Source organism: Archocentrus centrarchus, chromosome 19 (genome assembly GCF_007364275.1).
Source record: "Archocentrus centrarchus isolate MPI-CPG fArcCen1 chromosome 19, fArcCen1, whole genome shotgun sequence".
Lineage (NCBI taxonomy): Eukaryota > Metazoa > Chordata > Actinopteri > Cichliformes > Cichlidae > Archocentrus > Archocentrus centrarchus.
The window spans coordinates 1,967,713-1,984,475 of record NC_044364.1 but is presented as its reverse complement, the minus strand read 5'-3'; the positions used below and the strand labels follow the sequence as shown (position 1 = coordinate 1,984,475).

Sequence of the window (16,763 nt, the reverse complement as noted above, 5' to 3'; positions counted from 1 at the left end):
TTTTAGTGCAGAGTGTCAGCTCTGAGCACGATACATCCAAATTCAAACTGCACCAATCTCTCTGCTGGATCCATCAGGGTTTTTGTTCTACACAAATTTTCATTGTAGAGGTAATAATATTAGATGTGCTGATGTGTGGCACAGAGTCACAGAGATCAATCATCTCTTTAGATTAGAATGATAATGGCACATGTGAGGTGGTCTTTTCTTTTCATCAGTTCGATCCCAAATAAATAATACTGGAATTAAAAGAGCCTCAGGCCACGACCCTCCAATCAAAGGTATCTACGGAGAAAAAAGAAGGACAACAAGAAAGAAGGTGAGAGAGAAAGAGATCTGCGAATCCCCTTAGGATAAGCCGTGGTAGAGAGATGCAGAGTAATCCCGTGGAGTGGAGAGAGAGAGAGAGAGAGAGAGAGAGAGAGAGAGAGAGAGAGAGAGAGAGAGAGAGAGAGAGAGAGAGAGGAGAGAGAGAGAGGCCCCCTGTAACGCGGCTCGGATATTGGAGCGTTATTCTTCCCCCCAGATTGCCAGTGTGGGTGAGTAAGTGGGCGCATATCCTGGATGTCACGTAAAGAATAGTGAATGACTGAGTTTGAGCGGGTTTCTGGTCGGAGGGTGGAGAATGCTGAATATGTTCCAGACGCGCAGCACGAAAGAGGTGGAGAGCAGCGGAGCGGACTGACAGAGACTCTCCAAGAGTTAGCGGGATGTTAACGGCGTTAGGATGTGAGCTGAACTTGTGGTAGAATGGCCCCTTATCACACATGGATCTGTGAGGGATGGCAACTTTTCACCACCACCACCACCACTACAACCATCAACATCATCACCACCCTCCGAGCACGGACCTGCGGCGGCTTTTCCACCGGCTCACCATCGCGTCCTCTCTGAGCATCCTCTGTTTCTCGTTGGTGTATTTTCTCACTGGATGCTGCGAGTCGGAACTGACAGAAAACTCTGAAATAAGGTCGCCCACGAGCGAATTCCTCGTGTCGGGGGCAGGATGGCCGTACGAGAGAAACGGAACCAGTGTTACCAAAGAAAGTGTCACCGCAGCTGGAGAAAGCGCGTTCGGCAGCGATCATTCCGGGCTGGAAGCGAACAGCTCCGGGAAAGAGTGGACAGCCACTCGGAGGTTACCCCAGGCTCTGATCATAGGGGTTAAAAAAGGGGGCACTCGAGCACTGCTGGAGTTTCTGCGGCTCCATCCAGACATCCGCGCCCTGGGGTCTGAGCCGCACTTCTTCGACCGGCATTACGCACGGGGATTGGACTGGTACAGGTACGCGCACATTTAGCACTGGATTGATCTCAGCACTGAATGCGCTCAAGTTTTTAAAAAGTTGCTCTTTGTTTTATTCTTCTTTTACAAACTTTATCTTAAGAAGAGGTGTCTAAAAGAAATATGCATTTTTTGCGTAAAAAACAAACAAAAACTAAAATGCTGCAGTACTCTAACAAAAATAAAGTAATTAGTGAATCTTCTTGTCATTTCAATAATAAACTTTATGCAAATGGTACGTTTTTAATACTACATTTGCGAGCCAATTAGCAGCCACCAGCTTCATCCTGCAGAAACGAATCTTCTTGTATTGTTTGCATACTCAAACATACCCGCTGCTATTCCGAGGAGGTTTAGGTGACAGTCAAAGAGACTGTGCCATCTGGCTATGCCAATCTGTCCATACGTACACGTGTGTGCGCCCGCCATACTTGCTGTGTGCGTGCGTGTTTGTTTGTAGGGCTGCGGAGAAAGAGAGCAGAGGCCTCACAGGCTGAGTTCTCACAGAGCAGCAAAGTAATCATCTCTGGAGCCAGAGCCAGATGTTACTGTTGTCATGTGGCTCTGTTCTTGGACTGTTTCATGACAACTTGGAAACACACACACACACACACACACACACACACACACACACACACACACACACACACACACACACTCCAGTTCAAGTTATTCAAACCTGGTTGAGGAAAATTTTGGTTAAAAAAAAGAGGAAGTTTTGAGCAGATGTTAGATTTCACATGTTTGGTCTTCATTCTGCTTTTCCAATTGTGTTACTGTAAGCACGTGTACTCAGAGACACACAAACTGCTCCAAATATGACAGATTAAAACTGTATCCAAATCTGGACTGTGTTGCATGCTGTTAACCAGCTTACAGTATATTACAGGGGCTCACTAATGTTCTCGTTGGCCTGACTCTGGGAGCCCGTTTGGCACGTTAGCAGCAATTTAACCGACCCACTGAGATAACGTGAGAGAAGGAATCTCTGCTCCCTGGGTAGTGCTTTTACTTTGAAATGACCACACACACAGACAGGAAAACACACCGCTGCCACCACCACCACGTCAAAAGCTGTGGGATGCAAACACAGTGAGAAAATTCCAAAAATCTGGAAGTACCGGAAAAGCCAGAGTGGCCTCATCTGTCTGCCTGCATGTCTGCTCTGTGTGAGTGTGTGTGTGTGTGTGTGTGTGTGCGTGTCACAAGGTTATGTGTATGTGACACCAGATTGCCACATCTTACCCTCGGACCAGATGGGCCTCGCTGCATGTTGGGCCACTTGACATCACTGTCAGCTCTGTCAATTGACCTCTGACTCCAGGTCACTTTATGCTGAGAGTTAATGATGTGTTCACACCACTTCATAACAAGCAGTTCACACACAGACTGACAAAGAGCACGCGCCTCTTTGTTTCTGATTATTTAAAAAAAAATCTAAATTATTTTCTGCTTTTAAAAAAATCTTGAACAATTTAAAGATTTTTTAAAGAATTACAGTTTATGATATTATACTATGTGATTTATTTTTTATTAATTCTGGTAACATGGGAAGTCTGGGAACCCCTATCGCTGCAAAGAAAGCAGTTTAATTACAATACTACAAAAGGAAAGCCTTTCAAGCAAAAGGTCAAAGCTGAGTCGTAAACTTAGCAACATATTAAGAAAGAGAAACAGCAATCAAAGAATTTCATTGATTGAGCTCTAACAAAGAAGCTGGAGCAGGTAAAAGCTTTAAAATTTTTTAAAAGGTCATGTTTGTAAAAACTAGTTCTCAAACATTTTTACCTGGTGAAATAAAGGTTTAAAAAAACAAAAAAAACCAAAACAAAAACCTTGTTTTGGGTCATCAAATGTTTCAGACTTTTTTTTTTTAAAGTTTTGACTGTTTTTCCATACATACAGGTTTATGTCTTAGTGAACAGTGAAATTAAATATAGATAATGCTCAAAACTAACTGCCTAAATGAGCCCATGGAGGCATTAAAGAATGTATAAAGCGTAAATGTAATTTTTTCATCTGGTCTGTGATTAAAATGCAGAAAGTTTTCACAATGTTTTGTGCCACAAAAAAATCCCCAAATTTCATTAATTAAAACGCTGATGTTACCCAAATGAACTATAGCTTAGAGGATAAAAATACACTTTTAATAACACGTGGAGGGTCAGTTGCAGCTGCTTACTGAGTCAACCTGACATTTCTGTGCAGGTATTTTTTGCTTTTTTCAGGTTAAATTAAAGAGGATGAGCTACAGTGTATCTTCCTCAGAATCACTCCTCTTCCATTTGAGAGTGAAATAACATTTAGTTTCTGCAGGACTATTGAGATCAGAGCCCCTGACAAAGATCCACTAATGGCACTGGAGCAGAGATTGGATCTGGAAGAGCGCTGCGATGAGCCCTGAGATGGGCTGGAAGTTTCCTCCTTACTGAGCTGCCTGGGATCGATAGCGCTATCTCCTCGCTCTGACCTTGGGTTGACTCCAGCATTAGAGCGGTTAGCTTTGGTCAGCTCGGCTTCTGTTACAATTAGCAGGAAGCTTTCTCCTACATTGGCATACTCCCCCCCCCTCGCTTGCTCACTCCCTCCCTCCCTCGCGTAGGCACACAGGGGTCATGTTACGCACATCTTTTTTCTCTCCAAGCAACTGCAGAGGAATCCATGAAAATTGCTCAGTTGGAAATTCACATCTCACTCATGATGCTTTCTTATTGAAAGATGGCATGGCAGGCGAATGGGAGGGAAAAAAGGGGAGGGGGGGTAAAGTGGAGGAGGAAGAGATAAGGCTTGGGTGAGCTGGAGGTTAAAGGGTAAAGTCAGTGTTACCGCAGCCTCACACATCTCTGCTGACCTTTGCTTCAACCCAGGGGACTGTTATCAGAGCTGGGCCTGTGTGTGTGTGTGTGTGTGTGTGTGTGTGTGTGTGTGTGTGTGTGTGTGTGTGTGTGTGTGTATGTACTGTATCTTTGGGTTTGGCAATAGACGTTCTGTCCTCCAGACAGCTGAGCTGGTTGTATTTTGTTCTTGAGGTACAGTGAGATTTATCAATATATTATTGATTCTGATTTACTGGCACAGTAAAGAATATGACTCATTTAAAACAAAGCAGGTGTATGGTTTGTGTTTGGGGGCTGATGTAAAGCCATAGAAAGTATAAAGGATGGATGTAGGCTGCATGTTTGGAAAGTGAACCTGACATAAGTGTCTTAAACCTGCACCTGTGATTCTTCCTGTTCACTAAAAGGCCTCCAGGTGTAGCTGTAGATAGAATAGAATGCCTTTATTGTCATTATACAGGATGTACAAAGAGATTGGACGAACAAATGCACAAAAACTAACAAATAAGAAATACAAAAAGTACAAAAAAGTGCACTGAAAGGATGAGCCGTGAGCCGCTGGCCCTCAGCTACCTTTTCTGTGACCTGAGTAAACCAAAGAAATCCAGTTCAGGGCTTCACAGCAGCTCTTCATAACCAGTGATGTCATGGAAGCTGCTGCCATCCTCACCTATCTATGTGAAAGTCTGATATGTAGCTAACTAACTTTAGCTTATGGGTCATCTCCATAGACTGTATATAAAAGATGGATGCACACACCATGACATCAGTTATTGGCTTTGGACTAAACTATCTGAAGCCTCATCATTAACTTTTTGGCCACTGCAACGGTAGTTTTCTGGAGCCAGAAGAGATCTTATTTGGACGAAAGAGTGTTAACTAGGTTATCAGCTAATGTAAAAACAGGCTTCATTAGCAGTCAGGTGTAATGTAAAGACCCTCAGGTCAAGTTCATTAACTCAAATTAGCAGAGGTGAGGCTAACAGACAGCTGCCAGTTACAACTGTCTGCCAATCAAAATGGCCACGCCTATAATTATTGTAGGGTCTTTACCTACAATATAAAGCACCTTGAGGCGACTGTTAATTGTGATTTGGTGCTATATAAATAAAATTGAACTGAATATAAGTTTAAGCCTTGACAGTGTGTCGTGGATGAGTTTTAAATTCACCCACAGTATAGAAGTTATAACTGGGAAAATAGCCATAGATAGATTTTTTTGTACCATTTTGGCTTTAAAAATGTTTTTTCATGCTGTACTTTGGGCATTTTAACATGTGAGTCTGTGGGAGGAGTCTATCTAATTGGTTTTGGAGCCAGCCTTAAGTGGCCATTAGAGGAACTGCAGATTTTAGAGCTTAAGTATTAGCATCTTTTTTCATGGAGGTCACTGCTTGTTCCTTACAAACCAGTTAGGCTCCAGCCCCCCCCCCGTGACCCTGAAAAGGATAATTGGAACAAAATGGATCCTGAAAATGGATTTTCTTGAAAAAAAAAAAATATATATATATAACTTCTATTAAATTCATGGTTCAGTGTGAAGTCCTAAAGTTGAGTGAAATTACTTCAGAGATAAATGTTTTCATCCTAACGCTGTTTTCTGAGATTATTTATTTTTTCATTTTCTACCAATGACATTTTATGATATTTAAAGGCCTAATTTGTACGTAGTTCTCTGACATGTAGATGTTATTTGGCTTTGATGTTTTAATGCTCCATCATTTTACATTTTTGTGAAAATTGCTTTTCACCAGAGTTATAATCAGTGCTTCGATTTCACAGTAAACTATTTAAATGTTGACTTAAAGGTTTTCTAAATCTGTGTGAGACCCATTAGGCCTGTTTTTAATTGCAATCTGGGGTCAGCTGCTCTGATGCATTTGCAGTTCATCCTGAGCTCGTTAAGGGATGCTTTTAAATTCATACCAATGCACTGTTGACTTTGTCTTGCAATGGCGCAGCACATGGTGCTACTTGTGCTTTTTGTGTTTGCACAATGGAAAATAATTATCATGCAAATCACAGAAGAATAGCTGCCAAAACATTTGATGTTCAGCAGGATTAGGTGGGCGGGGCAAATCAGATTTATTGCTATTGCTTGGTGACACACACGTACATGTATATGTGTATGTGTGTGTAATTTTGAAAAGTTGCTATCAAACAACACACTGAGGTGTGAAGTAAATAAAAGCAATCCTTGCGTTGTATAACTGGGGTTCAGGTGTGATCTCTGTGCTTCGTACTGTACAGGAGGCAATCACCATAAGGCCGAGACGGGTGGGGCGAGCTGGCCCTCATTAGGGCACTCCTCTGGGGCTTGGAAAGCAAAGGCAGGGGGGGTGGTCTGGTGGGGCCCCTGTATGATGGATGTCTCCTGGAAGTGGACAGGGCACATCCACAATAGACCGACCACTTAAGGGTCCCCCATACAGAGGAAATGGATGAATGGTCCCTCAAAAACACGCTCATGCATACATACAAACACAAAAACACACACCCAAATCTCATGTTTGACTCATAAATAGGCAGTCAGGTGTGTATAATGAATGCCGCCAATATGCTGCTGCTCTTTGAATGGCTATTGTTTCTTCCTTGGATCAAACATCAAAGATAAACAGACCACTTTTTCAATCTTTGATCCAGCACACCCTCAAATCCCCAGATTCTTTGCTGCATATTTCCCGCTATACGTGATGAAGAATGTAACTGCTTCACATTTATAACACACACATACACACAACACACATCGCATGACACAGCATGCTACTGATGAGCCTCTAGAGGGTCCTGGCTCCTTTAGTCTCCACCTGCCCCTCTTGGTCCCAGCTGAGGCCTGGTGCTGCATTACCAGTTGTAGTCCGTCTCCTCACATTTACACCAGCACCGCCTCACTACATCCACCCCATCATAACATTCTCATCCCACTTCATGTAATCCCTACTGTCACTGGTTGAGCACCACTCACACCCACCCACCCACATGTAGTTGCCCTAAGCCCCTACAGGATCAGCAGCCAGTGGCCTTGGCTGGCATGCAGCAATCCACGAGGGAGGTGTGCAGACATATTGGAAATCGGATGACAAAAGAGAGGTTCCTCAAAGGAAAACAGGGGCTCATTATAAGCAGCCGGATAATCCATGCGTTCATCTTCTTGGATGTTTGATCTCACACTCAGAAGTAAATGAGCAGTATAAGGATGCAGCTAAAAACAGGGGCTTGAAACTGACAATTTATTCAGCTTTTTGGGGGCATTTCCTCTGTAACACATGGTGTCTCCAGGCGGTTCTATTCACCTGCCAATGAACACAGGAGGTTAATACCCCCCTTACCCCCTTTCCACTCCCCTGCTGTGCTGGCACCCAAGCCCTTTAATAGGATTCACTACTATAGCAAAAGTATTAGTTTCTATGCTGAATTCTCAATCTGACCGGCAAACATATTTAAGAGGGAATTTGGCAATTTGGAATTTTGCTGCCTTTTAACCATTAGAGAGTATTTCACTCCTGTTAGGTTCAATTTAGTTTAAAATGTGTCTTTAATGTGGAAGCATAGACCATAACAAGATACCCCTTCATGTCACTGTACAAAAGAAATGCCAAAATAATATATTAATGGGATCTGCTACAAGCCACTCGTGCCACTAACCCTGATTCCCTGCAGGCACCAGAGACTGGTGATTGCTAAGCTTTGAAAGTCACTCTGCCTGGCCCAAACCTCATGTAGCTCAGTCACAGCAGTCTTCACTGTACTGAACTGTTTTGAAAACTGTTGGTTAAAGTAACTAGCTAGTTGTCCAGGTAGCTAGCTAGCTACATGTCAGCATCTCCCTTCTTCCCATTGTCCAATTGTACTCTTACCTTGCTACATTAGCATTAAACATGAACTTAATAATAAATTTTCCAAAGAAAATCTTCTTTAGGGCTTCAGAGTAGTTGTAAATCACAGGTGTGTGGCTATCTGGTGAGCCCCCTTTATTATGGCCTACACCACACTGGCCACCAGTAGGCATTCAAGACACTGTGGCTTTACTTCATCCAGCTTAAAGGAGTGCAGCAGGGATAAGGCTTTTTGTAGGCTACCCCAGAGGTTAGCATTCCCCTGGTGTCCTTGGGAAAACGCTAACTGGATTCTTCCAGATTTTCTGCTTATCACAGAAAACAAGTCCTGAGAGAAATTAAAGTTTTGAAACTTAAACATTTTGTTCAGAATAATTGTTTTCACAAGCTGAATTTACTTTTATGACTTCTGAATGTAATTGCAAAAAGTAAAATATGAGGCCATAAATAACCTCCAAGCTCCTGTGTTTGGTGTGATGAAAGCTGCAGTGTTATATTTACTTACATACACTCAAAAAATTAAAGGAACACTTTTTAATCAGAGTTTAGCATCAAATCAGTTAAACGTCTGTGACATTGATGTGGTCAGTAAGTATCAGAGGGGTGTGTTACTTAGTTTCAGCTGCTTTGGTGTTCATGAAATTACCAACAGGTGCACTAGAGGAGCAACAATGAGACTACCCCCCCCCCCCCCCCAAAATAGGAATGGGTTTACAGGTGGACTGTAGAGATGTTGCACAGGTAGTCCAGCTCCTCCAGGATGGCACATCAATACGTGCCATTGCCAGAAGGTTTGCTGTGTCTCAGTACAGTCTCAGAGCATGGAGGAGATTCCAGGAGACAGGCAGTTCCTCTAGGAGAGCTGGACACCAGCAGGACCAGTATCTGCTAATTTATGCAGGAGGAACAGGATGAGCGCTGCAGAGCTACAAAATGACCTCCAGCAGCCACTGGTGTGAATGTCTCTGACCAAACAATCAGAAACAGACTTCATGAAACTCAACGGCACCCTGACTGCCATCAGGTGTCAGGATGAAATCCTTGGACCCACTGTCAGCCCCCACTCTGGTGCAGTGGGTCCTGGGTTCCTCCTGGTGCACAACAATGTCTGATCTCACGTGGTGAGAGGATGCAGGCACATCCTGGAGGATGAAGGAATTGATACCATTGACCGGCCCTCACAATCACCTGACCTTAATCCAATAGAACACCTCTTGGACATCATGTTTCAGTCCATCTGACAGGTTGAACTTTAGACTGTCCAGGAGATCAGTGATGCCCTGGTCAGGTCTGGGAGGAGATCCTCCAGGATACCATCTGTCGCCTCATTGAGAGCATGCCCTGACGTGCCAGTCAGTGGAAACAGACTTGGTGTCATTAAAGGGATGTAAATTAGCAGTTGTTATTTGTAACATATCTGTGGATGTAGAGACAACTACAACTGGATTACTCTGATACTGGCTGGATCTGCATATTTGATTTGGTGCAGATTGAAGACCAGCTTCCCTTCCTGATGCAACGCTCCCATTTATCCTGGCTTGGGATCACCAGTAGGATCATACTACTTTGTGACCCCTGAAGCTAGGTTTGTGTGTCCTTCTGATCTCAAACCAGGGAGCGGATAATCTAAAAATATAATTCAGAATTTTGAAGTCTTATTTATGATTTCCTAGCAGATTTATGGATATTTATTTGGTCCACTTTCTGTTTTGGTCATGCAGTTTTGTGAGGTTTAGGATACTTAAGTTAAAATGAAAAGTCATGCGACAAAAAAGACAATTTAGGGAATTACATTTCTTTTTATATTGTTCTACATGAGCAGTCAGGCTGATGTAAGTGTACAAAAAGCAGACTGCTTTATTCATTTATCTACCCAGTCATTTAGTTATTATACTAACAAGGAGTAAATATTAAAGAACACACACACTGTAGCAGAAGTTGTTGCAGTGAATTTTAATTCTAGCTAAATGACTCTTTTTTGATTCTGCCCACTCAGCATTAACTCAGCAACACTGTTTCTGATTCTGACCAAATGTTGCATAACTTGACCTTCAGTGTCCATGTAGTCAGGCAGAAAATGGAATTGAAGTCCCAGTCATATCCCCAGGATCACAAAGTTTTCTATGCCAAAAGTGGGAAAAATCCATATTTAGCTATGAGAAAAACTAACAGCTATTTTGTCTATCAATTAGTGTGTCTGCGCTAACCTCATAGCAGAAGCATATTTGGATTACATCTTTTCTTCTGATGGCGCTCTTAGGGGCAGTAATTAGCTCCTCTTTGTGCTTAGGTAATGGTATGGGGCCGCTGGCTCTGAGGCTATTCACTGACAGATTGCTAATGGAGGCGCGTTTGTATCCACTCCCATCATTCCTTCATCAGTCACCCACCCCTTTCATTTAAAACACTCTAGCAAATGCTCTGACACACACACACACACACACACACACACACACACACACACACACACACACACACACACTCATTAAAGGGTCTGGTAAAGATCCACTACACCCACCCTTTTTGCCTTCAGAGCATTTGCGTGTGAATGTGTGTGTTTTTCTTTAAATGTATCTTTTTCTGTGTGTGTGTGTGTGTGTGTGTGTGTGTGTGTGTGTGTGTGTGTGTGTTTGTTAGACGGTGAGAAATGGGTCCACTGGGAGACCAGAAGCATGACAGCAAATGCTTGACTAATGAGTGAATAATGAGTGTATGTTTGTGTTTTGCAGCTTGTGTGTGTGTGTGTGTGTGTGTGTGTGTGTGTGTGTGTGTGTGTGTGTGGCCATGTGCACGTGTCTCCTTGTTGTGTGTAACAGACTGTGCGGCTCCTCCTGTCTAGGGTATTGGAGTTAAAAGGGAAGTCTTCAGGCTAAGTGGTGGTGAGCACTGCCTCACACTGATCAGATCAAATGAAATCACTCTGAATGTGTGTGTGTGTGTGTGTGTGTGTGTGTGGTAGGTAGTAGGTGGATGTACTGACAGGAGGCTGCAGACACTGAAGCTTGACTGAGTTAGAGCATCAGTGACTGAAGCCCCTCTGGTCTCTCTGTTCGTCTTCTTTTTTTAAAAAACAATAATTTTAGTTGTTATTATGAAGGTCTCATTTATGGGAACATTTGTTAATGAATGGACTGGTTCTTATTTAGCCATTTTCTACTCTACCTGAGCACTCAAGGAGCTTTATACATCACGCCTCATTCACACAAACACACTTGCCTGCAGAGCAAAGAGCAAAGATACTTTGTTACTTACTTCTAAGTTTTTCCATCATGGCAGAGGGACAGGAACGCTGAAAACCAAAGACATTGTGTAAAACAGTGAACAACTTAAAGCTGCAGTAATTTTATACTATCAGTAGATCTGAATACTTCCCCACAGTCACCTTAAGGTGCTTTATATAATAAGATGGTTTAATGTTTCCCAAATACAACATGACGAAATGTGTTGTGATATTTTTTATCCTGGAAAAGTACTGAAGAATGGTCCGTGGTACTAAAATAATACCATAATACTGATTGCAGTTTGAATTTGAATCTTTATATTTCATTGATGATAACAGGTAAACATGTCCATTGAGATCTCTTTGGGGACATATTTGATTTTCCTAAATCCACTCAAACCCTGGGTTTGCTTTAACGGTCTGTTTAGAACACAACATAGCAAAAGCTGAGACGCTGATTCAGAGCTGCATATGAGGCTGTTCGTGTTTGGTCAGCCAGTCAGGTGTGTGGCAGGTGTGCTGGCAGATGTCCCTGAATCCCCAGACAGTCCTCTGGGGCCTCTGGAGTCTTTTATCTCTAAATGAGTCCCATCTGCTGGGCTTCTGTTGGGGAGGTGGAGGTGAACAGAGCGAGCTGCATTCAAGGAAATGTGTTTATGTACCTGCCTGTTTCTGTGGTTCACAGAAGAACTCGTGCACGGACACTCTGAGTGTCATGTACTGTATGTCAAAACCACTAATGGGGTCATATGAGTGAGGATGCCTGTGATTACTGTGACGTTGTTTACCCTGATTTTCAGGAAAATATCTGTGTGTACATTATTGGAACAAAGACAGTTTTTGCAGTTTTTGCAGTTTTGCAGTGGATTGTAAATCAAACAATCAATATGGGACTGAAGTGCAGACTTTCAGCTCTAATTCAAGAGGTGTTATAAAAATTTTGCATCAACTGTTTAAAAATGTTTATGCACAGTCTCCCATTTTCAGAGGTTCAAAAGTAATGGGACAAGCAGTTTCATTACCAGCTCAGGTGTGCTCCCTTCTTATTTTATGACAAATGAAGTATATCTGAAGTTGATACAAAGTATTGAATTGGTATTTTATGTAATTTTAATGTCATTTTAAATATGAGGCCCAAAGAGATCATTAAGCTCCAAAACCCAAATAAAGCTGTCAGTGACACAGCAAAGGCTTCAGGAGACGCCAAAAAGAAGGAACGCGCTGAGCAGCTCAGCAACACCAGATAGCCTGGAAGACCACAGGAGACAACTGAGGTGCAGAAAAACAGCTTCTGATCAGACAGCATGTCACAGTGCAAATGGATAATGAGCCAAAGCAAACTGCAAAAGCAACCCAAGAGTTTCTAAAGGTCAAGAAATGGGCTATTTGTCTATGGGTGTCTGACTTCAATGGCCAAGTCAGACACCTGATCTCAGCACAGCAGCTTTTCCTTTATTAAATATAAAACTGAATGCAGAAAGACCCACAAACAAGCACAAACAACATCACAGCATCTGGTGATGTTCATGGGGTCCAGACTTCAGGCAGACATGGGCTGCTAATTTTTTTCATTCAACTATTAAAAAGACTCTTTATAGTTAAAATTATGCTAGTTTGTCCCATTACTTTTGAACCCATGAAAATGGGGGACTGTGTATAAAAATAGCTGTACGTCTGAACTTCAGTCACATATTGATTGTTTGATATACAATCGGCTGTGGTGGTGTACAGAGGCAAAATTACAAAAATAGTATCTTTTTCCCAATAATTATGGAGGGCGCTGTATCTATACATGCAGATATCAAAGTGATTTAACAGAGTTGGATTTGATAAATGTTTTAACATTATGCATTTCACCATGTTGCCAGCTGTAATGCTAAGCAAAGCTAACCATTCATACCATTAAAAAAACAGCTTCTGGGCGCCTGGGTGGCTTAGTGGTGAAGCCAGCGACCACATACATATGCCGCGTTGCGGTGCGGGCGGCGCTGGTTCGCGTCCCGGCCTGTCGCCAATTTGCCCGCGTATCTTTCCCCCATTTCCTGTCTCTCTCCACTGCTAAAAAAAGCCGCTGTGGCCAAAAATGCAAAACAAAAAAAACAGTTTCTTCACATGTCACACACTAGTCAAAATGCCATATGTTGGATTATAGAGAACAAGTTATAACTATCTATCCAGTATATCGTAATTCAGTGATTCATCCAAATACAGACTTTCTGTTTATTTCATCTATATTTGATGCTGCACTCATATCATATCCGCCTCATATTAACAGAAATGTTATTGCAAGCTTTGGTTTTATTTTTTTGTGTGTAAATTCGTTTGTTTACTTTCCCGTGCTTCCAGAAGTATGATGCCCAAAGCCCTGGACGGCCAGATTGTTATGGAGAAGACGCCTCGTTACTTTGTTACCGTGGAAACACCAGCACGAGTCCATGCCATGTCTAAAGATGTGAAGCTGATTGTGGTCGTCCGTGACCCCGTGACCCGAGCCATATCTGACTACACACAGATCATCTCCAAGACCCCCAACATCCCCGCTTTTGAGAGTCTGGCCTTCAAGAACCGCTCCACAGGTACAGCAGAGCCTTGAAATGCTACTTAATTTATCTTTAAGAATTTAGAAGCATTATTAAAAAATCTAATGAATTATTATAAATACATTACACTAAAATCATAAATTCTTAACTTCTATATTTTTCTCTTGTATCTCCTGTATCATAAAAATGTTTTTACAGCAGCTTTCATTATCTTTTTATTATCATGTACATTGTATATAGTGTTATTATTGGTAGTATTAAGGTTAATCTTGTTTGTTGATTTTATATATATTCTTTTCTTAATAGTGTAAATTATTATATCTTTATTTATATTTATAATAACTGCGGCTGCTGTTACACCCAAATTTCCCCTCTGTGGGACAATAAAGGCTGTTTCTTCTTCTTCTTCTTCTTCTTCTATCTACACCAGTTTCCATACATGGATGTCAAGAAAAAAAAACTTGCTCAAAAATATATTTATAAAAATCTGGATGTGCTTAAGACATTAAAGTGTGTCATAAACCTGTTACTAAGTGTTTATATGCTGCTTACAGACGCCGAGCAGGCAGTTAAATTAAAGTGTTACTGGGTCAAATACAGCTATTAATAGTAAAAAAAAATACTTATAATTCAGATCAGTAGAATGAACAGTTAAAGAAAAAAAAAAAGAGAAACAACTGCAGTTCCTCTCATGGCCCTTCGAAGCTGGTGAGTCAGTCCCCACAGACTCCCATGTTAAAATGCCAAACTAAACCGAAAAGAATGCTAGAAGCCTGATACAAACAAACAAACAAACAAACAAACAAACAAACAAACAAACAAACAAACAAACAAACAAACAAACAAACAAACAAACAAACAAACAAACAAACAAACAAACAAACAAACAAACAAACAAACAAACAAACAAACAGTCATCATTCTACCTATCCATAGCACCTCTGACTCTGATGGTTGAATTCCCAGACCCAGCCTCCCCGTCTTTAGGCATTCACAAAAGCTGCCACAGGTCTGTTTTGAAGCTGCACCAACTTAGTCTGCATTTAACAATCTGCATTAGTTTAAAGCTGCCCACGTCTTCCACATCTAACATGTTGACTATGAGAACTCTCTGTTTCCTTACCCAGACCTTGGCATGCTTCGTTTTTATGAGATAACAGAATTCATCTTGGTCACGGTGATAAAGGTCATTGGTGTGAGACCAAAGAGTGAACACAGTTGGCCAAATCCTTGTCATCTGACCATCCTTAGCTAGAAGGAGTAAAGAAGACTGAGCCCACTCTGTCAAGGCTCCCACAAAAGGATGCTAGTGATCTCTGGGAATAAATCACACACATTGCTCTCTCTATCTCCTGTGTCTTTGTCTCTAGGTCAGATCGACTCTCTGTGGAGCCCGCTGTGGATCGGCCTGTATGCCCAACACATGGAGCGTTGGCTGGCCTGGTTCCCCAGAAATCAGATCCATCTGGTCAGCGGGGAAAGGCTCATCTCAGACCCAGCCGGAGAACTGGGCAAAGTCCAGGACTTTCTGGGCCTCCAGAGGATTGTCACGGACAAGCACTTCTACTTCAACAAAACAAAAGGATTCCCCTGCCTCAAAAAGCCAGAGGGAAGCAGTAAGCCTCACTGCCTTGGTAAGACAAAAGGGAGGACGCATGCCTCCATCAACCCAGAAGTGATTCAGAGACTGAGGGACTTCTACAAGCCCCATAACCAGCGCTTCTATCAGATGGCAGGACAGGACTTTGGATGGCAGTGACCCTTTGATTGGGTGGAACTTGAGGCTTTTTTTTTGGCGCTGCTTTGAGTAGAAGCCTGTGCTAACATGCCATCTGACTGAGGCAGATGCAGTGACTACGAGTGCAGAAGAGAGAGCCAATTATCTGCTTATGACCAGCCAAGCAGCATTGCACAGACCTGATAATGAAAACCCTGTCAGTCCATTCAACTCTACCAATCAATCACCTTCTGTCTGAAAGACAGCCATGTCTTTTTATATACCATAGACGCTCAGTCAGAGTGGTTAAAAAAAAGCTTTTCTGTGCAAAGGTGGTCATGAGAATGTGGTTGCTGTGAGTTGTGGCTGTATAATTGTAGAACAGTGAAAACACTGTAGCTTTTAGCATCTCTGCAGTTTCATCCCGATGCTCAGTACAAGGAACTCAAGATCTGACAAATTTTCACACTCCTGAATTTCCATAACTTTCTCTTTCAACCTGTTTATTCTCTAATCTCACTGGTTAAGAATTTAAGAGCAATCAGTGCCTACATATTGAGCACCATCCTCCAAGCATTGTTTCTGAAATAAAGCGGGATGAATCTTTTATGTGGGGAGCAGCAGAAGAGAATCGTTGTATGAGCTCAGATTTGACTGAGTGGTTTTGTATTCTTGAATAATGAATGTGGATAAATGGATGTAGGGGAACTGGTGTGGATCGCTTGCCTCTTGGCACATTTATGTGAAGGATTTAAGTTAGTATCCCACTGCAAAGTCAGCCTCCTGTGCTGTACCTTATACAAAGTAAAGGGACCACTGGAGGACAACAGAAAAAAGACAAGTTCAATCAATGTGAGGAGGTTCGGCCCATCGGTGGACGTGACGCACGGAGCTTTCCTGCTTCTGCTTACAGGGTTGTCAGCTTTCAGTTTGCATGTATTTGCACTAGTATGAAGGCTTGAAACACACAAAGATTTCTTTCTCACAGTTGCTCTTGCTCATTGTTTGCTGAATGACATCAGTGCAGTTGTTTTGCAAATGTAAATCTCTTTACAGCTGACATGCAGGGGCTGCAGGTTGCCTCGGCGGTAAGATTCAGTAAGTCTGGTGGTATCTGTAATAAAGTGAATAATTGCATTAATATTTGTGCACTCTCTGGTGTGGTTATTGAGTTGGACTGCAAGGGTGACTGAGTTCAACCCTGTGATTAAAAGCACTTCCTGTATGCGTGCACGTGTATCAAAGTCAGGCAGCACTGCCATCTTGTGGTGAATGAAGGGAACAGAAAACCTGATAAAAACGACTTCTTTATTTCGATACATGTTCCT

General features: G+C 42.2%; 1 protein-coding gene across 1 annotated transcript; it reads left to right on the top strand.

The window, feature by feature from the left end:
- The first annotated feature begins 480 nt into the window (after positions 1–480).
- hs3st3l (heparan sulfate (glucosamine) 3-O-sulfotransferase 3-like) lies at positions 481–16,559 on the top strand. Its single transcript, XM_030755286.1, has 3 exons — positions 481–1,285; positions 13,525–13,754; positions 15,089–16,559. The coding sequence occupies exons 1-3, from the start codon at positions 783–785 to the stop codon at positions 15,475–15,477; spliced, it is 1,122 nt and encodes a 373-aa protein (XP_030611146.1). The 5' UTR covers positions 481–782; the 3' UTR covers positions 15,478–16,559.
- Positions 16,560–16,763: the final 204 nt, after the last annotated feature.